Source organism: Pyrus communis, chromosome 10, assembly GCF_963583255.1.
Source record: "Pyrus communis chromosome 10, drPyrComm1.1, whole genome shotgun sequence".
In the NCBI taxonomy this organism is placed as follows: domain Eukaryota; kingdom Viridiplantae; phylum Streptophyta; class Magnoliopsida; order Rosales; family Rosaceae; genus Pyrus; species Pyrus communis.
In genome coordinates, this window is record NC_084812.1 from 25,797,144 (window position 1) to 25,821,238 (window position 24,095).

General features: G+C 35.7%; 3 protein-coding genes and 1 pseudogene across 3 annotated transcripts; 2 read left to right on the top strand and 2 right to left on the bottom strand.

Annotated features, from left to right (window-relative positions):
• Positions 1-275: 275 nt before the first annotated feature.
• On the top strand, positions 276-4,576 carry LOC137748737 (phenylacetaldehyde reductase-like; annotated as a pseudogene).
• Positions 4,577-4,729: 153 nt separating this feature from the next.
• Positions 4,730-9,400, bottom strand: LOC137748738 (pentatricopeptide repeat-containing protein CRR2, chloroplastic). The gene is made up of 7 exons (XM_068488916.1): positions 8,978-9,400; positions 8,086-8,199; positions 7,827-7,964; positions 7,440-7,544; positions 7,231-7,353; positions 6,997-7,092; positions 4,730-6,835 (listed from the first exon to the last, which is right to left on the bottom strand). The coding sequence occupies exons 1-7, from the start codon at positions 9,245-9,247 to the stop codon at positions 4,958-4,960; spliced, it is 2,724 nt and encodes a 907-aa protein (XP_068345017.1). The 5' UTR covers positions 9,248-9,400; the 3' UTR covers positions 4,730-4,957.
• A 1,425-nt stretch (positions 9,401-10,825) lies between these two features.
• Positions 10,826-17,928, bottom strand: LOC137748739 (notchless protein homolog). Its single transcript, XM_068488918.1, has 13 exons — positions 17,704-17,928; positions 17,041-17,122; positions 16,837-16,926; positions 16,587-16,712; positions 15,936-16,063; positions 15,140-15,339; positions 14,784-14,847; positions 13,880-13,990; positions 13,055-13,192; positions 12,671-12,813; positions 12,540-12,594; positions 11,873-11,929; positions 10,826-11,284 (listed from the first exon to the last, which is right to left on the bottom strand). Exons 1-13 carry the CDS (start codon positions 17,857-17,859, stop codon positions 11,201-11,203), a joined length of 1,434 nt encoding a protein of 477 aa, XP_068345019.1. The 5' UTR covers positions 17,860-17,928; the 3' UTR covers positions 10,826-11,200.
• A 1,488-nt stretch (positions 17,929-19,416) lies between these two features.
• On the top strand, positions 19,417-23,175 carry LOC137748740 (pentatricopeptide repeat-containing protein At3g53170). The gene is made up of 4 exons (XM_068488919.1): positions 19,417-19,856; positions 20,474-21,569; positions 22,089-22,217; positions 22,772-23,175. Exons 1-3 carry the CDS (start codon positions 19,434-19,436, stop codon positions 22,109-22,111), a joined length of 1,542 nt encoding a protein of 513 aa, XP_068345020.1. The 5' UTR covers positions 19,417-19,433; the 3' UTR covers positions 22,112-22,217; positions 22,772-23,175.
• Positions 23,176-24,095: the final 920 nt, after the last annotated feature.

Sequence of the window (24,095 nt, forward strand, 5' to 3'; positions counted from 1 at the left end):
TGAATGTGGGCCCTAGGTGGCCGGTCACGAAGTAGAATCTTTCTTAACAAAGTAATACAATAGACATTACCAATAATATCATTGTGTAACTTGTGTTTAGCTGACATTGCCTTTATTGACCGTTCTGATCTCTCACCTCACCTCACCGTGAAAACAACTCTGGCAAAACTAAATATAAAGCTTTTTTTCTGAGCTTTCACAGACACAGAGAGAGAGAGAGAGAGAGAGAGAGAGAGAGAGAGGGAGAGAGAGGGAGAGAGATCAAGAGAGAGGGGATGAGGAAGGTGGTGTGTGTAACAGGAGGCTCCGGTTACATAGCAGCATGGCTGGTGAAGCTCTTACTGGAACGAGGTTATATTGTCAAAGCCACTGTTCGTGAACCAAGTCAGTATACTGTATATATATCTCCCTCCCTTCCATTTTCTTAGTTTCTTTCTTAATAAAATTACTCATATTAATATATACATATGTATATATATAGACAGCAGCTGTTTCAATATGTTTCACCCTTTAAATTCTGGGTTTTTTTTTTTTTAATTGACAAATTTATGGCCTAAAGCGATTGCAACAGATCTAGAGTGCACCTGTGACAATGTTTTCTAACGAAAAATTGCTAGTCTTCATGAAGTTTAAAAGCAGTTTTTATCTTCTAAAAAAGCGCTTTTCAGTTATTTCTCTTTAAAAGACTTATCAATGCTTTTCTAAGGAAAATTCAGATTTTTTATAACAAAATTTGGATGTACTTTTCAGCGTGGTAAAATAAATGTTTTTTTTACAAACTTACAAGTTACAACAATGAACTTGTATTATCATTTTACTCTTGACTTGAAGTTGATCTGTATTTTCAAGTTTCAACTGAAATCATCCCCATTTTTTGAGTTTCGGACATAACGTACGTATATAAGAAATTTCAAATTCCGAAGAAAGCTAGACATGGATTGAATTTGGGAAGTGTCCAAGAATTATGGCAGTACCAATATACAATATATAATATAATGTCTTTTAGGCCGACCCAGTCATCCATCCGGCCGAGAGATTTTTTTAGTGTGTCCAGAACACCAGTAGTATATCACATGTCATTATATAAGTGGTAAGGTACTTGTGTTAAAAAAAATTAACAATTTAGAAAATAAAATTTTCCTCCACTTATATAATAACATGTGTTATACCATCTATGTTTCGAGCATAATGAAAATTTTCTCCCCCCATAGTGCCATGAAATGCAAGTTGGGTTTGTTTATTCTAGAAAATGCTTTCTACAATAGTTTGACTAAGAATTAGTTATTTTTGTTATAAAAAAAATTATATTAAAAAAAACATAAGATTTAGATAATTTGAGTTTGGTATCTATAATACTAATGTGAGTTCAGTAATTGTGAGAGCTATATTTTAGAACCTACTAGTTTATAAGTATCTCATTCATGAGTTTAATATATTAAACTTATGCGTTCAATATAAGTATCACATTCACATTTTCTGACTCATTGTATAAATGTAATTCTTATATGAACTCAATGTATTAGTTTCAAACTTTTTTTTTTCGGCCTAGTGTGGAAGACCTAAGGCCATCTCTAACCAAAGGGGCTATGTTTAGCGCCGCACCCCCCCCCCCCCCCCAAATATTCAGATTATAGCCCTGCAAAAAATTATTTTTTTATGAACAGTGTCAAACCATATTTATATACCATCTCCAAACGAAGGAGACTATTTTTTAGCCCTCTCAATAATTTATTATTTTAAGTTTATTCTTTCATTTTATTAGTTAATTGAATTAAATTACTATATGAAAATAAGGTTTCTAGACATATTTTGAGTGCCACTTGAAGATGTAGCAATTTGAAAATTAGTGAAAAAATTAAAGGAAAGATTATTGGAAGAGTAAGAGGGGGGGTATGAAAAAAGTGTTTGAGGTGAATAGAATGTGAAGAATTGAAATAAAATGAGGTAAAATAGTATGGAAGGGTGAAAAGAATGTGAGAAATGGTGTAGAAATGTCTTAGGTATTTATAGGGAAAAAAAATTATAATTCATAATTTTTTTTTTCAAATTTCGTTAAAAAAAAAAATGTCAGCTGGGTCCAACTAAACGAGCTTGCTGGCTGGCTAAGAATGGCTAGTCCGCTAGCCATATGGCTGGATTTTGGCTTAGTGGGTCCCCTAGACCTCCATTGAAGACGAGTTTTGTGCCAAACAGGGTTATTCTTTGGCCTATGACCCTATGGTCCGCCCAATTAGAGATAGCCTAAGGTTTCATATAACGGGATTTAGTAATTCATTATTTTATTCAACCTTTATCATAATCATTTAAGAGTTTTTTTAAATGAAAATGATGTGCTCACCTATTTATTCGATTACACTTGACTCGTCGATTTCCAATTTTACTAAATCTTCTGCATGGACGATCTTTCAAAAAACTTTGAGAAATAAAGTATTTCGAAGTCGTAAAACCACATTGTAGAGTATACCCTAGAAAGTAGAAGGTAATTTTGTAAGTTGCAAAATGACTTTTGCACACCTTTTTCTTTTATTGTACACTTATTTAGTTTTAATTTTTAGATTAAATATATCAAAAGAGAATTAAGGAGAGAAATAAATATGAATATGCAAAATGTAAAAAAAAAAAATGTGTGAAAATCATTTTCCTCATGTAAAAACAAAGAGTTAGGAAGATGTAAAAATTATGCTATGGGTAGGGGCACAAAACACTTTCTTTTCTTTTTTTTCTCTAAATCACAAATTATTAGATGGATATATTTTTTTTTTTTTGAATAAGCGATATTATCTACACTAAGGAATAGTATTTTTAAGAATATAATATTTTTTTAAGTGTTGAATGGCAATTGGTTATTTGAAGGACATATTTTGAATGTTTTTTGTGTGCATGTAGATGATTCAAAGAAAACAGAACACCTGCTCTCACTTGATGGAGCAAAAGAAAGGCTTCAATTGTTCAAAGCAAATTTATTAGAAGAAGGATCCTTCGACGCTGCAGTCGATGGATGTGAAGGTGTTTTTCATACAGCATCGCCTGTACAATTTTCAGCCGCTGATCCGCAGGTACTTCATCCTTTTACGTTCATATACGAAAATGCTATTCTTATTATCTCTTTGTATTATCTTTCTATTAGAGATGAGACCCACATGTGTTGTTGGACTTTGCCTCTATTAGAGAGATGATACAATGATGGTACAAATAGATGGTAAGTGTTAGCATGTGATCAGATTGGAAACCCTAGCAAATTAGGAGGACTAAAAGTGTGTTTTGGCCATGAAATTCTTTATTAAGTTTCTAGGTTACGCAATGATGCGGATTCTCTCTCTCTCTCTCTCTCTCTCTCTCTCTCTCTTCAGTATGCTTATTTGAAACGATTCTATCGTTCTGTGTCTCAGGCAGAACTAATTGGCCCTGCAAGGGAACACTCAATGTTCTAAAATCGTGCGTAAAATTTCCTACTGTCAAGAGAGTGGTTTTAACATCTTCTATGGCTGCAGTCATAGTGAATGGAAGACCTTTGAACCCTGATGTGGTAGTTGACGAAACATGGTATTCGGATCAAGCTGTTTGTGCGCAGTTGAAGGTACGCTTGTGTGTTCCCATACGTACGTATTATTTTCCTCCAAGTTTTTACCTTTCATTCTTTAATTTTTTGCAGGAATGGTATTTTCTTTCAAAAACTATAGCTGAGGAGGCTGCTTGGAAAATTTCCAAAGAAAATGGGATTGACTTGGTTACAATAAACCCATCGTATGTGATTGGTCCGCTCCTACAGCCAACTCTTAATCTCACTGTGAAGATGATTCTGAATCTCAAAAATGGTGCACTTCCGCAACCGGATTTTTTCTCTCTTTCTTGGTTAGGGCAGATCATGACTGTTTGTAGAAGCTCACAGGCCGTTTCCTAGCAAATTAGATGATTCTTGTAATGCAAGTTTTAAATGTTTCTAGCAATTAAGTTTTAATTGTTTCGTTTCAATGCAGATGTCCACGATGTAATCAGTTCAAATTATATATCTAGTGATGTTAGAGATGTTGCCTATGCTCATGTTCAAGCATTTGAAGTCCCTTCGGCTAGTGGCAGATATTGTTTCGTTGGTCATGTTACACCCGTGTCCAAGGTTTTGAATATTTTGCATAAACTCCATCCCACTTTTTTCCCACCTGAAAAGTAAGTTTTCATTTGCAAAATCCCACAAATTTGTATTTTGTTTCTTCAAGTTTATGCGGTTTGATCTTCAAATTATTGCTTTCGATCAAATTCCCAGTTTTTATATTCGTTAAGTACGTCATTGATCAAAGGTCGCTGAATGAGGTAAATTTCTAAGGAAAATATCTGTTTCTTTCATAGTTCGGCAGATGTGAGGATGACAAACCTTGTGAACCAGGCTTTCAAATATCAAAGGAAAAAGCAAAAAGTTTGGGAGTTGATTTTCTTCCATTGGAAGTAAGTCTTAGGGACACTATTGAAAGCCTCAAAGAGAAGGGCTTCCTCCAGCTTTGAATTCAAGTGTTTGTTTCTGCACTCTCTCACAAGAAACGTTGGACATTACATTGTTCATGTTTGGATTTTCTAAATTTATCCTCGATGGCGCATGAATGTTCAGATGTTGTTTCAACTCTTGATGGCTCGATTTAAAAAAGGTTGTTTAATTATGTGAAGTTTTTTTTTCTTTATACAAGCGCGATATTGGGGGAATGAATAATCGAACTCTGGACCTAACAAAAGTGAAAAATATGATAAGAGTAGCATTTTTGTTTAATTTATGAATGCCAATCCAGTTGAGTACAAATAAGAATACAAACTAGAGAGTTTCAAACCGACATGAATAAGAAAACAGAAAAAAGAGTTTATTGAAAGAATGTGTAAAAGTGTTTCCTAGTATACACTATACATCCTTAAGATCTCTATAAACCTCAAAATTCTCCCCTTTTGATATTAGGAAAAAAATATCTGCCCGCAACTACCAATAATCTCCACATGAACAAACCCCGTCACGGAAATGGTGAAACCGATTCACATCTCGAACCAGAATCTCTCTATTGGCGAATTTGGAAATGAACTTCGTAACAGAGTGACAATCTTCACATAACCTTAAGTTCTTGGAAATCCTAATAGTTTCCCCTCTTTTGGTATTTATGAGTCCAAATGCAACTGCTAACTTTTCACTATGGCCTAACACTATTCGTTCCTTCTCTTCCTCATCGAGATCATAGAGGACAACTTTGGTTTGCGGCTTATATCCTTGATCCTTCATCTCTGCTGACAATTCAGCCAACAATGCATGGAGCTGCTCCATCTGTGGGTTAAACTCATCAACGGATATGAATGAGTATATCTTCCTTTTAACTTCAATCCAACTCCGACCTGGGACCTTTTGGAGTTCTCGAGCTTCTAAATGCTTCTTCACTCTTTTTACATCATCCCACAACTTGGCTTCTGCATAAATATCAGCTAGAAGTACATAGTTCCCAGCATTCCTAGGCTCAAGCTCAAATAGCCTTCTGCTTGCTCTCTCTGCCAGCTCAACGTTACAATGTATTCTACATGATCCAAGAAGAGCACCCCAAACTTTAGCCCCTGGCTCAATCCGCATATTATCTATTACTTTAGCTGCTTCATCTAACCGATTGGCACGACCAAGAAGATCCACCATACAAGCATAGTGCTCAACACTGGGATATAATCCATGTTCTTTAACCATAGAATTAAATAATATCTTCCCCTCTTCAACAAGACCTGCGTGACTACAAGCCCCCAAGACACTAACGAATGAAATGCGACTTGGTGAAACTCCATGATTGATCATGTCTTCAAAAATTTGAATTGCCTTTTTTCCGTATCCATGAATGCCATAACTAGAAATCAAGGAATTCCACGAAACAACATCCTTCTTATTCATCAAACTGAAAACTCGTTCCCCCAAGTCAAGCTTACCGCATCTCGCATACATTGTGATAAGAGCACTCATAACTGGAAGGATTGAATCAAGACCTCTTCTGAGGATATATCCATGAATGAACCTCCCCTGCTCCAAAGCAGTAAGCGCTGCACAAGCTTGAAGCACACTAACCATTGTGACAGGATTGGGAAACAAATCTTGGGCCTCAAGTATCATTTCCCGAAACAGTTCCAAGGCTTCATAAGGCCTCCCATTCTTTGCATAGCATGCAATCATAGCACTCCATGAAACCACATTTCTAATCTGCATCTGATTAAATACACTACTAGCATAAAAAACACACCCAAACCTCGCATACATATCCAACAAAGTGGTCATAACATGAACATGTGCCCCATATCCGTTCTTCAAAATATGTCCATGAATCTCCTTCCCCTTCTGTAGGAGTGAACTCAAACACTCAGAAACAACACAAGCTTTGAGCACATATGTATATGTAAACCGATCTGACGAAATCCCAACTGTATTCATTTGTCGATACAAATCTAGCACCTCAGTTCCATGACCCGCCAATGTAAGAGCTCTGAAGAGTGCATTCCACATATAAATAGTTCTTTTACGAGTTTTATCAAACACTTCACGTGCATTATCAATAGAGTCCAATGCTGAGTACATCTCTATGAGTTTGGTGGCCAGGAAAGGGTCTTGGTCCCACCCACCATCAACAATGTGACGATGCACGTCAAGCCCATCAGAGAGAGACTTATGGTGAGTGCAAGAGAGTAGTAAGAGCTCATAGGTCTGTTGGGAGGGGTTAGGCTCGTGCGGAAGGAACTGCAGGGCTTGTTTGAGGTTGCCTTGTTTACATAGAGATTGTATTAACTTATTTTTGTCCACATCCAGCTTCTGAAGCTTCTCAACAATTGCAGCCTCACTACCCTGGCAACCAATATATTATCAAGTATTGAATTGAGAAAACATGAGAGAGAGCTTAAAAAAACACATTGAAAGGGAAAAAAATTCACAGCTTACGCATGATACCAGAAATATCTTACGAAACAGAGCAAAATAATTGATTGGGAGGAAAAAGAAGCACATACCTGACCAAGAAGGAACAAAGAAAAAGCTTCCTCAAGTTTCAGATCAGAACCTTTTGATGCAATCAGACACTCACATACAGCTTTAGCTTTGTCAATCTGCACAACAGTATTACCAGTGATGATGTTGACAAAACAGAACATGCAAATACTCTCTTTTATTCCTTTTAGGGAAATTTATTAGTTGGATAAAGTAGACTGAACAGAGAAATGCCTTATAGAACACGTGAGCATTACCTGAGATAACAACGATATTTTCTCAAGAGATTTTTTACTCCTTAGAAGACACTGAGCACGAGCAAGAGCTTCAAATCCTTGGGACACCTTGGTCTTCTCAAAACCAATTTTTGCAGTTGCACACTTCAATAAAACACTTAAGGTAAGCAAAGGACACTCCAACAAAACGGATGGTACAAGATCCTAACCTATTTTCTGACCTTCCTTACCTCAGCTAGTGCCATAGAAAGAAGAAGATCGTGAGTATACGGCTTAGCATCTGGATGCTGAACAGCTGCCTGACCAATGTCTTGCACAAGCTTTACTTCCCCAACCTGGATTACAGAAATCCAATAGTATCCATCTTTCAAAACCTTTTTGATTTAGGGAGGGGAGGGGGGAGAATATCACACTTAATATTCATAACAAATGATGGGCCATACACAAAAACCAGGGTGCCAAATCACTACAAAGTATAATAATAAAAATCAGAAAAAAAAAAAAAAAAAATGAGAGTTTTAACAATATATTAAAAAGAAAATAAAAAGAGCTGAAAGCTGAAAAGTGAAAGCTAAGCCTACACTAAACCAAGTATATTGTATAAAAACAAGCCAAACCTCTTGAAGGAGGCAAAGTGCAGCTGGCAGCCATGCCCAAGGGATATGAAGGGAGGATTTAGGTGGGATATTTTCCTTTTTACTACCAGCATATTCTGGTTCAAAAATAAGCTTCTCTCTCACGTTCATTAGAAGGTCCTGTAAAGGAACCGAAAAGACAACTAAGAAGAAGGCTTTTATTACATGCTATAAGGAATAAAAATGAATTCTTAAGACCGGACAAGCAACACATTAACATTGTCAAGTCCCTACTCCCTACCTTGCGAGATTTAATAGCATCCATGGTGTAACCTTCATCAATTTTAGCACTCTTCAAATCAATTACTGCTTCAACAACCACATCTTTTTCAGCTTGTTCAGGAACACCAATAAGCTGCAAGTTGATTTGGGATTAAGCTAAATGCAGAGTGATAAGAAATTTCAGAAAATATGGATATGCTAGCACAAGGAATGCATTTCTCAATCATCTTCACACAAGTAAACAAAACAAAAATTTCATATAATATACGAACTCTGACAACTACTATTAGAATCACAGCATTTTTAACTGTTCAAGCTCTCTCTCTTCTGCATAGAAAACTATAGATAAGGAACCAATATGGGAAATGGGAGGAAAAGAATGAACAAAATTAGAAGTGCGGCCAGACAAAACATCCATTTACAAAACGGGTAGAGAAGTGAAATAACAGGAACATACTGAATCTCAAAACTCCAAATAATTTCATCATTGGCAGCATAATAATAGACATCCAATCTGTAAATCCAATGACACGATTGAAAAAAAAATATAAAAAAAAGAACATCAAAGCTCATTATTTTAGCTAACACCGTTCATTTGCCTATTAGACTGTACAATCACAAACATAACATCTGGTAACATGTATCCCTTTTTGCATGTATTAACTTTCTGGCAGATGAACAAATATATGACAGTGGCCTATACGGACAGGTTGAAATTCAAAACACAGTTCATACTAGAGCATATACAAAAGTACAAGCACGCTTTTCGCCACACATGTTACATGTAAAACTTAGGATTGAACAACAGAAAGTCCACAAATTACAGCTAAATCAGTACCCAATTCACCAAATTATCACTAAACAGAGAAAGATTAAAGATTATAAATTTATCAGTGGAATGAAGCAGTGACCTGATAACAGGTAACGGGGATTTCGACAGTGGTGCGAGCTGTAGCATTGTGGACGACGATGAGGGCGTCAGTTGCATTCAGTGCCCAAGGGCCGGTGAGATTACCACCATCCTTCTTCCTCGTGGAAACACTAGAAATGGAGACTCCATAGCAAGCAATTGCTCTGGAAAACCCCCAAACGCAGAGCTTGTAATTGTCCTTGGGATTAACGGCGCGGCAAAGACCACAACGGGATGGAACGCCAAGCAGGGCGTGAGCCAGTGCAGCCATGACCCTTTTCCCTTTCCCCTTTACTGGTGAAGAAGAAGAAGCATTTGAATTGGAATTGGGGATTTCAGGGACTACATTCAAATGGCTAGGGTTTTAGGGTAACGAAGAAGATACCGTTGGCAGTTTCTAAAACCCTTCGAATTCGGATTAGGTTTAAACCCCTTGGCTTTTGATTTTTATTTTTTTATCAAACCTTGTCTTTTGTTTTGTTTGGGAGTTGGGACCTTTCTGTTTCTTTGATAGGATTGAAACCTTCCTCTCCCAATTTTTTTTTTTTTTTTTTTTTTTGGTTGGGTAAAGTCAAACTAAATTGCTTGTTGATAACATTTGATTACTTTGAGCAATGGTAATTAAACTCCAAAAATTTTACGTTAACATACGAGTTACTAATAATTCAACTACTTACGAGCATTTGCAGTTGCACTCAAAATCTCTTATTAAAAAAAAATACAAAAATCACCCCATTGTCTTATTTTTCCACCCACCTTTTAATCAAAATATTAATCACATAATTATCCTTTTAGCAAAAGACTTTTAAATCCACATTTATAAATTTGTTATAACTTTAATTAAATAAACTAAAAGAGAATAAAGAAAAACTAAAACTAACAAAAGTAAAAATAAATCCATCATCCTCCCAAATCATCCACAATGGACCGATGACTATCAAATCCCCAATCATCCATTACCCTCCCCAGCAACAAACACCACCCCACTCTCCCTTTCAATTCTGGTACTACGACCTCCATCCTCTCCTCCTTTTCCTCATAAATGAACAATGACGACAACCCTGATTTTAAAATCAAAGAATACCCAATTCCAGTTGGAATAAATTGATTTGGAGCAATCTGCCTCTATATTGGAAAACTTCCCTTGTGCTTCTCTCTTCCTTTCCCTTTGGCAGGTGTCAAAGGTTTTGGTTTTTGGTGGGTGGAGAAATAATTTTTTAATTTTTTTAATTTTTATGGTGAGTGAAATTATAATATAAGTGTAGAAATAGAACAATGGGATGGGTTTAGGTCTATCATCACTCAAAAAATAATCGTGTTGACGTACTCTCTCGTGTAAGTGAGTTCCACATACAACAGTCCATTTGTTCGAACTACAAAATAACAATTCGGTCTTTGGTAGTGGCATAATCCATTTGGGCTTAAAACCGTTATGCGCCTTTATCTGAAACGGAGTTGAATAATACCGAGCCCGATTGTGTTTTACATTTTTTTTTTTAACAAATCATATTATCTACATTAAGAAAAGACGATATGCTTAGTCTTACAATTGTGCTAGCAATAATGTGGTTCAAATTCCCTTTGGCGAAAATCCAACCTAAGACCTTTCATTTACAAGTAAAAAAGAATACTACTGGACTATACTACTAAATGGCGATTGTGTTTTACATTTTAAAGTTGAGTAAAACTCTAGCCCACTGCCCAAACCAAAGGAGAAAAACCAACTTCATATTTTGGCAGGAATGGTAAAACCAACTTCATGGTTCATCAACTTGCTCCACGGCCCCAAATAAGTACGTTTTTAACCCATCAAATCCATGCTTTTTAACTAAAGGCAGCAACAAATCCAGAATGACAATCATGAATTGTATTGTTCAGAGCTACGAAATGTTATATTCATATATTGGCACCATACATTTCCCACAATAACAAACAAAATATCAGTTCAAGGTTCGTTTCCATCCAACACAACGTAAAGTTACACCCAGATTCAACTGACAGCTCATAAAATGCCTTCCCCCCAATGGATCGAAAACTTTAATGCTGATTTAGAAGCTTTTCCTTTCAACCTCTCTTGTGACGGATTATTAGATTCCCAATCCTTGTTCGTATACTGTACTTGTACAGTATACTTTATGTATACCGTACCAAATACTTCAGTGCTCATTTACCACCATCATGTATTTCAATTATCTAGCTGCCCGCACTTCGGCCTACCGTTGGTCTAGCCCATCCATAACTTCAGAACTCTATCTTTACCACCAGAAGCAACCTTCTGACCATCTGGACTCCAATCGACAGCAAAAACCTTTCAAAAAGAAGTTGAAAATTCGAAAATGGGTTAAACCATATGTCAATATAAAGAGGACATGTGTGTAAAGTTTCTTACCGGTGCATGCATAAAATGGAAAATTGAAAAATTGTTCTAGGTTGCCTAAACTGAAGGTCTATCGATTCAGTAAAGAGTCTACAGTATAGATATGACATATTTTGTTTGTCTTCTTTTGTGGCACTAACTGCTATGTACTCCTCATATAACATGTAGAATGAAGATAAAGTGCCACCAGACGATAGAAATCTGGAGGACTTGGGTTCCCTCAAAGTAGCCCAACTTGTTTTTGTAAAGATTCAAGATGGGTGAAGAAAACTTGGTTTACACGTGCTGCCTTCTCGCATATGGATGGGGTAGCTTAATTCATGCAATATCTAAAAGCACTTGAGTAGAATTAGAAGACATGGACAAATCCTTATGCATTGCTTTACGTGAGGGTCAATTGATTTAGTTGATGTCTTCCTGCAGTTTTCAATTGGTCTCTGTCCTATGGAATCCTCCTCCAAGCATGCTTCAATAAAGGAAACAGTATATCTGTGTCTTTAAGGTGAAGGGAAAACACACCTCATCTGCATGGCCAGGAAGATCTAGTTTTAGCGCCCGTGCTTTGATATCCCAAACCTACATGATTAAAATAAATTCATCCATAAGTCACAGATGTAACCCCGAGATACTTCCACTAGTAGCAACAAGAGCATAGCACCCCAACCAAGGTACACAGTATAACAAAACAAGTGTAAGGCATCTGAATTTAGTAGCTCAATAGTTTGAAGAGTTCATACGTGATGAAAATATTCCATGATTGCTTATGCCATGACCATATCCATGTACATAACCACAAAATATCAGGTCAAAACTAAGAAATATGCCTTGTACTGGCAAAATCATTAGTGGAAATTAAAAGACAACACTTTACTTCTCGGATGTGTGAAAACAATCTTAGGCTTGATATACAAACTCAAATCAATTTGATGTCATTTCAATGGAAACCGAAATCCAGTTTACATATGAACTGATATTGATACCACTAGCAAGATTTGAGATGACTCTTATCGTCTGACATAAATAGTTATCAAAATGTGAAGAAATCACATGTCAATTACTTTCTCCACTTACACCACATTATGATTCCTGATGTGCTTCAAACGCAACGTGAAATCTTAAAATCTCACTCTTTGTCAAGAATCCTTATCACCACAAAAAGAAAGTTCAGTACCAGTAAGTGGTTTACCTTAAGAGTGGAATCTTTGCTGCCACTAACAAGTAGCCTGCTGTCTGCTGACCAGCTGTGAGGCGATAGGTAATAATTAGCCATACAGCATAACCGTTCAAAAAACAGAAACCATTGAAATCAATTCAGACCTGATCTGGTAGACAGGACCAACATGGCCCCGGAAAGCTGCAACAAATTTTCCAGTAGTACCGTTCCATAACTTGACAGACCTATCAAATGAGGCACTTGCTATCCATTGCCCATCAGGTGAAAAGCAGACGTGGTTTATAGGCTGTTACCAAGAAACATGTTCATACTTCCATTATTAAGATTTATATATATGGGCTGTTACCATGTCAGCTGATGAATAAGATCTTGTCATTTTAAGTCATAATCACAAGCATTGATACAGACACAAACTGCAAAACTAAGGTAGTATTGCACTTCAAATAAACAATAATAAGAAACTTGGTTTGAGCAAAAATAAAATAAAATAAAGATTAACAACCGGACATAGCATTCAATTATTTTACCTGTTGGTGACCCGTCATGCGAGTTTTAGGTTGTTTTTTGAGAAAAGGTTCCCATAGAAACATTGTGAAATCATCAGATCCAGAAACCAATCTTTCAGGGGAATCGCCTTTCATTTTGTTATATCTTTCCAAAGCTGCCTATATGTTAGTAAAATAAAATACAATCAGTTCCTTGGATGAGGAAGAAAGCATATATCAGGAGAGGTTTCCTTTAGTCAGAAAACTGTAATTTAATCACAAAACTGAGATGTGGCAACCAATGTAATAGAAGCGCACAAAATAAAAGCTTCAAAAAATCTACCCTCAAGCTTAGTGAGTTCTGAAATAATCAGCATCAATAAATTTGATAACACAATTCTTCAATACAGGTATTCCAGCTTAGGAATTGTTCAATCAAAGGTCAAGAGTTTGCAGTTCCCAATTGAAAAGGAACTCAAAAGCGGAGATTCAAAGGGAATACTCAGAAAATAGTTCTTGTCCTCCTCAACATCAATGTCAAAGAAAAAGATGAATACAAAGTTAAAAAAAATGACCATTTTCCTCGCCTTTTAATTTGTTTTGTACTTCTTCCATACAAGGGTGACTTATTAAAAGGAGGGTAAAATCCACACCATCAGGAACAATTAAATAAATGAATGAGTGGAAGGCCCCTTAAAACTAGTGAAACGGCACCAAATTTTTTTCTCTTTTGATACTAAAATATCACTATGAAAAATCGAACCACACTACTCATTTCAAATGAAACAACATGACACCTGAAGACAATGAACAATATCAAACCAAACAGGGACTAATGCAAGTATAAAAGCAGAAGATAACAATCACCTGCTTCATTTCCTCTGGAGATGAATATTGCTTGCCAGTGTGATCAAAGGCTCCCGTACGAAGAATATATTCAGTACTCAATGTAAGAGAGTTAACCCAATGACCATGACCCTAAACATACCATATAAGATATCAAAGGCCATGAAATGTAAAATACAGACATTGAGATCCATGAGCATCAACAATTGAATATCAACAAGTACCATTCCGTGGACAAGGCATATGAAATTAGACGAATAAGCATATTACTAACCATAAGTGACTTAAAAGGAATGAAAAACAACAGAACAATTGAATTGCAAAATCATATAATCTGGAATTAGAAATTCAAATTGTTAATAAAAGAGACAGACACTAGCTAATACACACTCCGATGAAAGTTCTGTAAATAAGAAATCCAGAAACCCATTGAAGTAAAAAATCACAAATTTGAACAGTCTATGGCCTGATTTGGTATTGAGGTGATTCTGAAAAAAGCTGGTATCAAAAAAAGTTGGAAGCTGTTTTTGTGTTTGGTAAACATTCAGCTTCAGCTTTTTTTCACAGTTTTGGGTGAAAAAAAGCCAAAAACAAGAAGCTGCAAAACCCAGCTTTGAAAAACTGGCTTTTTTTCACATCTGTTTTACATAAAAGTTTACCAAACACTATAATACTGCTTTTTTTTTTCAAAAGCACTTTATATACCCTCACATAACAAGGTCTTAAAGAAGAGATGGAAATAGATTATCATTAAAATCATTATAAAAAAACCACTATAATTTGGTCAAGAAGCCCATAATAAACAATGAATCAACACATCTACAGATCAGAATAAAGCATAGATAAATACGTTATAGGATATGGACAATGCACAAAAGTTTAAAACAGATCTATGGCATGTTGCAAATATCATGATCTTACTTACCTTCAGTTCACGAATTAGTTTTCCTTGTGTGGTCTCCCAGACTTTGATAGTACAATCCTGGGAGCTGAGACAGTTAAGATAGAGATATTTGTTATAAATCGTATTGTCATCCCAAAAGTCTTGGCCAAGAATCCAATAATTTTTCTTTTTACAACATAGGGGAACAAGGTGTAAATCGATGTCAGGATAATTGGACCATTTAAATTAATGAGCATTATGATCATCCGCAGAGTTTTTTTATTTTATTTTAATAATTTACAGAATTATGTCAAACATAAATAACAAATATTGCATTTTACTTTTCATTAGAAAGATATGTTTCTTATTATCAAAAGAATTAGGAAAAAAAAATATACCCTGTGTATATGAAACCATCTCCACCCCATTTTACACATGTTACTGCAAGTGTGTGGCCACTAAGACATACAACAGATTTCCTCAACGTAACATCCCATATACGTGCATCACCATCTTTGCTGGCACTCACAAAGCGTCGACACGGAGCACTTAGGTGGACTGGTTCCCAAGAGATTCCAGTAATCCATTTCTTGTGGCCCTAACAAATGAATGGAATAATATTTTTATCATACAAATAACAAAGAAGACACATGTTCCCAGTAAGGCAGTAGGGATTGTCAAGTAAAAGGCTACTTTTAGGAACCCTCTTCCTTTATTTTGATTTCACATAACTACCACAATCTTGAGAAAGTCTAAATGGGGCATTACACTTAATCCAGAAGGTTACCTAATTGCAGACAGCCTAACATGTGGATTTATTCAAAATTTCAAACAGTAAATTTCGACATCCAAATACAAGGGGAACCTACTTTCATCTTATAAAGGTGTTAAAATTCATGGCACATAATACCCCATTAATTAACATATGTTATAAGGTCCTTATTATGTATTTAAAAAAGTATATTGGCGCTCATTGCTTTAATGTTTATGGGAATGGGAACTCATTACTTAAAAACATGCACAGAGAAAGAGCGAAGGAACATTTTCCTTCTAGTGCTTTTGAGCGTAATGTTATAGCAAGATCCTCATTGCAGAAGAGTTTCTCCCTATATGTGTCACAAGCGACAGAGTGCAAAATGTAACAAACAATAAAGAAGTTCATAATGATCAGTGACTGAAGCATAGAGACTTTACAATAAGTGGATTTCCTGATGGCTTCCCTGTTCGTGGATCCCAACATTGAAGTTCTCCAGCCTTGCTGCCACTAACAAGATACTTCCCATCAGGTGACCATGCAATAGCAAGGACCCAATTCTTATGTCCTGAATAAAACAAGGTCCACAGTTAGTGCAAATAGTAGAACGACAAGACGGTGAAGAGTGACCATCTGCTTAAGATATATTATTATTTTATGGGGAAAAAGTTCAAAATTTATGAGGGCCTTATAAAATGTAATAGACTACAATTTAACGTGAGCCATCAAACAAAAATAAATGTTGAAAGGAAAAAATGAAGGAACTTTATTTTCACTAGGTATGCAGCAAACCACAGGATGCATAAGTGTGCTATTACCCTAAGAAACCACAGGATGTGACATTCCCCATACGAATTATAGTCTCAGTGAAAAAGCCTTAAACTAATAATACTTATATTATCGATCTCTAATCATTACAGTAATCCGGGAAAATATACTCTCAGATATCCAAATTATCTGTAATTCCTTCTCTCTTTTTCATTCCACAATTTTATCTTCCGTTTTATATAACTTTTCATAGTGTACAAGCATTGTGTAATGTTTAAAAGGTATAAGGGCTAGGAATGTAGTATTAAACTAAGACTCCAAACCTGTACATGTGAACAACGGCGTCTGAGTATTAAGGTCCCATAGTCGGACGGTGGTATCACCAGAACCACTCGCCAACTGTTGGCCATCAGGGCTAAAAGCAACTGAAAGTACAGCTTCTGTGTGACCTGTAGTGACAGAACAATAGGTTTGATTCGATCATAAACAAAAATTACATTATATATGTCATACCAGTAACAAAAAATGTCATCTAGTGAGCCAATCTCGAGAAAGGTTGATCACAAGATTTACCAGCAATTGTTGCTGAGCAACGATGAACAGGCCGAATTCGGAAAACAGCTTGTGGTTGATAAACTATATGAAGCACCTTCTCCACAGAAACTGCCAAGGTTTTTCACCAGAAAAGAGTATCACATGAAAAGATGGACCTAAAATCATTAATTTTTAAGATAAATACAATCATGGCAGCTGAAATGCTGCCATTATCTAACTCACTTTTGTTCTTCTCTGCAAACTTTCCAAGTGACTCAACAAGTTCCTTATCTGCTATATAGAAAGCATACGGTAGCCTCTCCTCCTGAACAAACCCAAAACGTGTACCTCATTACTCGTATGACCATGGAAAACCACAACACATGAAGCAGGATCCGCAAAAAATGTCACAAATCATTGCATGCAAGATTCATAAATCTGGATATGTTTTCAATTAACAAACTTGATGATACAGACTGTACCAAATAACGCGCTAGAAACCTAATAATGATTGACAACTAAAAAAAAAAAAATTCTAAAATCATCAAAACAGAAACTACTGATTTTATCCAGAATCCTGAAAATACGTAGAACAATCAGATTACTTACATTGAATACATATGAAGCATCTAATTGAAGTATTTACACATTTTTCAACACAATCAATGACAAAGCTGATATTTTTTTCAATTCTTTTTTTTTTAAATGTTTACAAATTTCAATAAAAATAAAATCATTTCTAAAAAGAAAATTTCTACAATCCCATCAGTTCAAGAAACATTCTTCTTCAATTTTGCTCACACATTTTATATTATTAATCGAAATTCTACATCTTTTAACAGGCGAATTACAAAACGCAACACTAAGATGGAAAATTTCAAAGAGAAGAAGTAGAAATGATTATACATTTCGACGAAGCTGATTGACGATCTGTTGAAGGTGTTGCGGTTCTGTGTTTAGAGGAAAGTTGACCGGAGTTCCTAATGGATTTCCATCTGGGTCCGTCAGAAGGCACAACATAGTCTTCCCCTTCCCCTCTCCTCCTTCCACCTCCATTGTCATTGCTGAAGTCCAAATTGTTCTGTAAAATTGAGATTTTTGGGGACTATGTATAGCTATGGGTGGGAGTTTCAAAATTGGGGCCGAGGGTTTTAGGAATTAGGGTTTATGGCCTCAGGGTTTTACTGCGCGGGATGCAGATTCTCTCCGAACTCTTCCTCACCAATCAACATCGGCCGTTCAAAACTGATCGGGCGGCCAGGAATAAGCTTCTTTTTTATTTTACCAGCGTCGTCTGCTCTCTCTCACCTCTTCACCTTTGGTTTGGCATTTTTTTACCACACGAAAAATCATATTTTTACACTAAAAAATCAATCTTGTTACTATTTATTTTATCTTTTATGTTGTTTTTATAGTTAAAACTCAAAATTTTCAAATCATTTTCATTATTATTATTTTTTTTTTTTTACCAGAAGTGTATGGGTTATGGATTCATCATCAAAACTTTGTGTTTATAATTAGAACAATTTATATTATAAACTATTTTGTGAAGGTTGAAAAAAATTAATTAAAATTATATCGTTTTATCAATCAATTGTAGTAAATAGATAAAGTTGAAATACATTTTTACATTATCCATCCATCTATTTTTGAACATTAAACAATCTTAGTTTTAACTTAATTTTATCAACCATATCGATCATAAGCACAAAGTTATGTAAATAGGCTACGAAGTATTTTAAGAAGTTATTTCTCAATCCTTGAATAGCCAAGTTTTCACTTTTTTGACGAAAGATGGGTTTTCTTTTGTTTGTCAAAAAAGAAGAAAGAAGCGGAACAATAAAGAGGCTCAAGTCAAAAGGAAGAGAGAAAGATTTAGGAAGACTTAGATAAGATTTTAAGAAAAGATATAAAGTACTTGAAGCAAATTGAAGGGTGCAAACAAAGGGTTGTGGAGTTGTATGATTCATACAGTCGGTTTCACTTAATGAGATAAAGATTAATTGTTATTGTATGATTCTAAGAGTAAGTTAAGCCATGCATTGTCTTTAGTTTGTGTCATGTGTGATGCTATTAAGCTTACTCGAAATATTATCTTGCATATTCTTTTATGAAAAAGGTTTTTATTGATGGTCACTTGTTTTTATTCGTGATACTTTTCGGGTAGTGTATCTTTTATAAAATGCAGTTTTGTTCTTGATATTCAAGTTGAGTTTTGAATTATCTTATTATGGATGTCTATTGTACTATATTGGAGAGATTTCTTTGAAGTATTGGGTACTCAAGCAATACTTCACATATCGAAATACAATTAAAAAATAATATACACTTATGTATTCATCTAATTATTTTATGACATCTGAAATATTCTGCTTAAATACGAAAAAAGATCTTATCCGGATCCTTTCCACCTAATTCTACAAGTTCATAAATTCAGACCCTTGAAATTTGATCAACGGTTATAAATAGGGGCACATAAAAAGTTATAAATAACTTTAACTGTTTAATCAAATTTTAAATATTCGAATTTGTAACCTTAGTGGATTAGGTGGAAGGGATTCTTTCCCTTAAATACCAGTTACTTTAAAATTCTCCCTGGAACCCGGCCTGCCAGCGCATCCTATCCTAGGCATACTATGATACTTCTCATCTTCTTCTTTAAAACCCCGACCACCCAGCATCACTCCCATTACCCGCGTAACAGTCAAGAGACAATCACTGGCCCCTGTGCAATGGAGCGTCAACTCCTTTATCCCACTAACCTGCGCGTCTCGACCTCAACCTCCTTAACCGGCGCCACGTATTGGACGACTTTCTACTCTGAACACACCCACAAACCAAACCCAACAATCCGCTGCCTCCGTTTATCGAAACGGAGCTCCGACCCGTCTCCGACGAAGGAGCAGAAGAATCTGTCTCGACTCCTCCGAACGGACGCCGCCGTGAGAAACATTGAGAGGAAAGCCAACTCCAAGAAGTACAATAACCTTTGGCCCAAGGCCGTTTTGGAGGCTCTGGACGAGGCTATTGCAGCCAATCTCTGGGAAACTGCTCTCAAGGTCTGTTGGAATTTTCTCTCTTGTTTTTTTTCTTTGTTTTTTGGTTTCTGAGAATTTTGGAAGTGCGTTTTTTGTTTCTAAGAATTTCGGAATTGGGTTTTTTTTTTTTTTTTTTTTTTTTATCTTCTGAGAATTTTGGATTTTGGGTTGTTTATTTTGTTCTAAAAATAATGATATTGTAAGTTTGAAACTATTGAACTTTAATTATGAAATGAAAAGCTGACAGCTTTAGTTCAGTGGGGATAGGATTACTTGTGGCCTCAGAAGAAGGTAGTGATCTTTGGTCTTGTGGGAATTTATTGTTTTGTCAATTGAGGCTTCTGGGTCTGTTAGATGTTCTGTTTTCTCAGTTCTGTTAGTAAATAAGTGAAACTTGATGAGAAGTAAGCTTATAGCTGCTATTTTGTTCATTTTCATTAGATATATAAGCAAAGGGTTCAATTCTAAACTCCTCTGGACATCTAAAACTGAATAAGTCTGCACAAGAATTTTCAGTTCTAGTTATAGCTTCTTGGTTTGCAATCTTAAATACGCTGGATTACTTTGAGTCTTCGTTTCTCCCTTTTGTTCAAATTTTGAGTTGTTTTTAATCCAAAACCAACGGTTCATTTCTTTAGATTTTTGGTCTACTTCGTAAGCAGCACTGGTATGAGCCGAGATGCCAAACGTACACCAAGCTGCTGATGATGCTTGGCAAGTGCAGGCAACCTGAGCAGGCCAGCTTGCTTTTTGAGCTCATGTTGAGTGATGGGCTCAAACCTACTGTTGATGTCTACACAGCTCTAGTTAGTGTTTATGGCAAAAGTGGCCTCCTTGATAAGGCATTCTCTACCGTCGATGATATGAAGTCAGTTTCTGACTGCAAACCAGACGTATATACGTATTCTATTCTTATTAATTCCTGCACCAAGTTCAATCGTCCTGACCTGATTGAACAAGTTCTTGCTGAGATGTTGTACCTGGGGATTGGATGCAACACAGTCATATACAATACCCTAATTGATGGATATGGTAAGGCTGAAATGTTTGAACTGATGGAGGAAACGTTGACAAATATGATTGAAAGTGGCAGCTGCCTTCCTGATGTTTTCACTTTCAATTCTTTTCTCAGTGCTTACGGGAATTGTGGACAGATAGAGAAGATGGAGAAGTGGTATGATGAATTTCAGCTGATGGGAATAAGGCCAGACCCTAAGACATTCAATATCCTGATTAAGTCATATGGGAAGGCAAGAATGTACGAGAAGATGAGATCTGTTATGGAATTTATGAAGAAAAGATTTTTCACCCCTACTATTGTTACTTATAATATTGTAATTGAGGTATTCGGTAAAGCTGGAAATATTGAGAAGATGGATGAATATTTCCGAAGAATGAAGCATCAAGGAATGAAGCCCAACTCTATCACCTATTGTTCTCTTGTTAGTGCGTATAGCAAAGCTGGGAGTATAAGTAAGGTTGATTCCATTTTGAGGCAAGTAGAGAATTCGGATGTCATGTTAGATACACCTTTTTTCAACTGTATTATTAGTGCTTATTGTCGGGCTGGTGACCTAAGAAAGGTGAGTGAACTGTTTTTAGCAATGAAAGAGAAAAAATGTGTGCCTGATCATATCACATTTGCTACCATGATCCAAGCCTACAATGAACGAGGCATGAATGAGGCTGCTCAAGACTTGAAAAATAGGATGATTACCACCAAGGAAAATTCAGGTACATTAAAATCACTTCCCCTTCTCTATGACTCTTTTCTGCTTTGCCTTTCTAATTTTGTGCTGAGCTACGTATGAAGTTACTCTGTTTCTAGTCAATCATCACATGAGTTACATGTTAAAATAATAAAGAAATCTATTTAGAGAGGTGAGGGAGTATGAAAGGTTTTCCGTTGAAATTTGAGTGGTGTTGACTCAACCTCGACTCATTTGTTGAGTTTCTTGGGGATTTTATATACTTAGGTTTAAATAGAACTTAGCAACCTGACTTTAATTTACCTATGTGCTTGACAATGAGCAACTCTCTTTCATCCCATAAAAACCCCCTAACCTCAACTAATGTGGGATACTATTCCAGATCTTCGTATGATGCCCAGAGACATGACCACTGTGCTCACTAGTTTTCTTCTGAAAGGACTAAATTTATCTCTGCTTTTAGCATTTAACTATAGCTTAGTTTATTGAAATAATTTCCTATATTAATTACAAAATGCACTTTGTAAACCATTGTGTTTTTCAGGCACAAGGTTGATTGGATGCTAGTACGCTCATCTTAATGAAGAGATATCTTCAAATATAAACAATTTGAACTTGGAGGATGGTCAAAACTCGGACAAAGTAATGATAGCCTCTGTCCACTACGTAGCAGGTGACGTAACATATACTCCTGCTCGATCTTAATATCTGTAAATTCACATTCATGTTGCAACTACTTTATTGGTAATCACTGCTGAATATTCGCATTGAAAGAAAATGTTAAATAAATGTTTGTGGGTAAGGGCTTGAGTCAATGTCCTTGGGAAGACATATCACATGATAATCATTTCAATCCTATCTCTGTTTAGCGGTAGGGATTGGGGGTAGAGATTAGGTTTTAGAAAGATTTGGAGGTTATGGTGCTTTCTTCTTTACATCATTTACATGAAAATGTGTCTTTACTATTGATTGACGACATCGGATAGAAATTATTGGAAGATTTGAGTCATCCCATGTATTTTTGTGCAAGTCATTCTTCAGCAGATTAATTAATGAATCAGCTGCTCCCCTTTTTTATCGTCTTCAGATGATTTGGAAAGCAAAAGAACCATATAAGGCACAAATTTTTGTATAGATTTTGGCTCATGGTAGTGTTAATACTTGTTTCATTGCCTAAGGAGGAAAGATTAATGACAGTCTATCTCTATATTGGTGCATTGTGTGCAGAATGGGAGGTTAAAGCATAGACTTCGGTTTCATCATTCGCCTACCACTCTCAACGCTTTGGTACAAACTGTTTTTGGAAGCTCTAATGTGATGTGGGAAAAGAGAACAAGGAACGTGGAAGAGTTGTGTTATGACCATTGAATGAGTAATACGGATGTTACAAAACAAAAGGATTATGAAAACTGTATAGGGGTGGGGAAGTGGAGGGATTATGCAATAGACTTCGCTTTGGGGCATCGTTGTGGGCTTAATTATCATCGAAAATGTACAATATTTTCTTAATACACGCTGATTGGTTGTTTTGCATTCTAGTTGAGATTCTTTGGGACAGTTTTGAAATTCATAGTTGCTAGGTGGTTGTATTTGTATGTGAGCCAAGGTGGTATTCTTTTTTTTTTTTTGTTTTTTTTAATAGCAACGACAGAATTTCATTTCAGAAAAATAGCAAGGTTGTGAGAACATTACAACCACAAACAAAGGGATTCAAAACATCCCTCACTCAAACAGCCTTAGACCATCTTCAATGGTGACCTAAAACCTAAAAATATTTAGCCCAGAAAATTTAGGTTTTAGTCCAGAAACAGCTTTTCTAATCCAACCCTTCTGGCTTAAAATTTTAGCCTCAGATTATCAAAGAATGGATTAAGGCTTTTTTTTTTTTTAAATTAACTTTTTAAAAAAAAAAAAATTTATGTAGACTATCCTAAATTAATTTTATGAACATTTTAACCTAAAAATATTTAAATTCCGATAAATTTTGAAAAATCACTAAATCAATACATGAAAATCAAGAGAAACCACATAAACTTAATATCAACGACATTTAATAAACCACATAAACTTAAAAAATAAAAAAGGCAATTAATAAACCACATAAACTTAAAAAATAAAAAAATAAAAACAATTAATAAACTACATAAACTTAATACAATCGAAAACTCATAGACTACATAAACTTAATAATGATATTCACCATCTTGACTTGGTGATGGACTTGGGTGATAGTCTTGAGATGAATCATCATCTTGAAATATAATCCTTGTGACATTCCTTCGTAAAATTTCCTTTTGCTTACCACGTAAGTATCTCTTCCTCTCTGGAGTGTATTTGTCGAGGTCCTCCATTATCAAATTAGTTTTGTACCTTTCTTGCTCCCTATCCCCTTGTTCCTTCATGGCCAAAAGCATCTGGGCCAATTCTTCTTGCCGACGGCACTGGATTTCGTTCATTATTGCCATATCGCTAGCAAATTGTGCACGTGTCGGATATTAGGACTTCCCTTTTCTCTTTGCTTCCTTTTGCTTATCACTACCCGGGGGCCTTG

What these genes read in the sequence shown, in the direction of transcription:
- LOC137748738 (XM_068488916.1), bottom strand. Translation starts at nt 9,247, where the DNA reads ATGGCTGCACTGGCTCACGCCCTGCTTGGCGTTCCATCCCGTTGTGGT. An exon ending in TTTCTATGGCACTAGCTGAG is followed by an intron (nt 7,354 to 7,439) that starts GTAAGGAAGGTC and finishes GTTTTATTGAAG; the next exon opens with TGTGCAACTGCAAAAATTGG. An exon ending in CTTTGTTCCTTCTTGGTCAG is followed by an intron (nt 6,836 to 6,996) that starts GTATGTGCTTCT and finishes ATTGGTTGCCAG; the next exon opens with GGTAGTGAGGCTGCAATTGT.
- LOC137748740 (XM_068488919.1), top strand. Translation starts at nt 19,434, where the DNA reads ATGATACTTCTCATCTTCTTCTTTAAAACCCCGACCACCCAGCATCAC. An exon ending in TCTGGGAAACTGCTCTCAAG is followed by an intron (nt 19,857 to 20,473) that starts GTCTGTTGGAAT and finishes TCATTTCTTTAG; the next exon opens with ATTTTTGGTCTACTTCGTAA. An exon ending in TACCACCAAGGAAAATTCAG is followed by an intron (nt 21,570 to 22,088) that starts GTACATTAAAAT and finishes TGTGTTTTTCAG; the next exon opens with GCACAAGGTTGATTGGATGC.
- LOC137748739 (XM_068488918.1), bottom strand. Translation starts at nt 17,859, where the DNA reads ATGACAATGGAGGTGGAAGGAGGAGAGGGGAAGGGGAAGACTATGTTG. An exon ending in CATCAGGAAATCCACTTATT is followed by an intron (nt 15,340 to 15,935) that starts GTAAAGTCTCTA and finishes TTCATTTGTTAG; the next exon opens with GGCCACAAGAAATGGATTAC. An exon ending in GGTCCTGTCTACCAGATCAG is followed by an intron (nt 12,595 to 12,670) that starts GTCTGAATTGAT and finishes ATCGCCTCACAG; the next exon opens with CTGGTCAGCAGACAGCAGGC.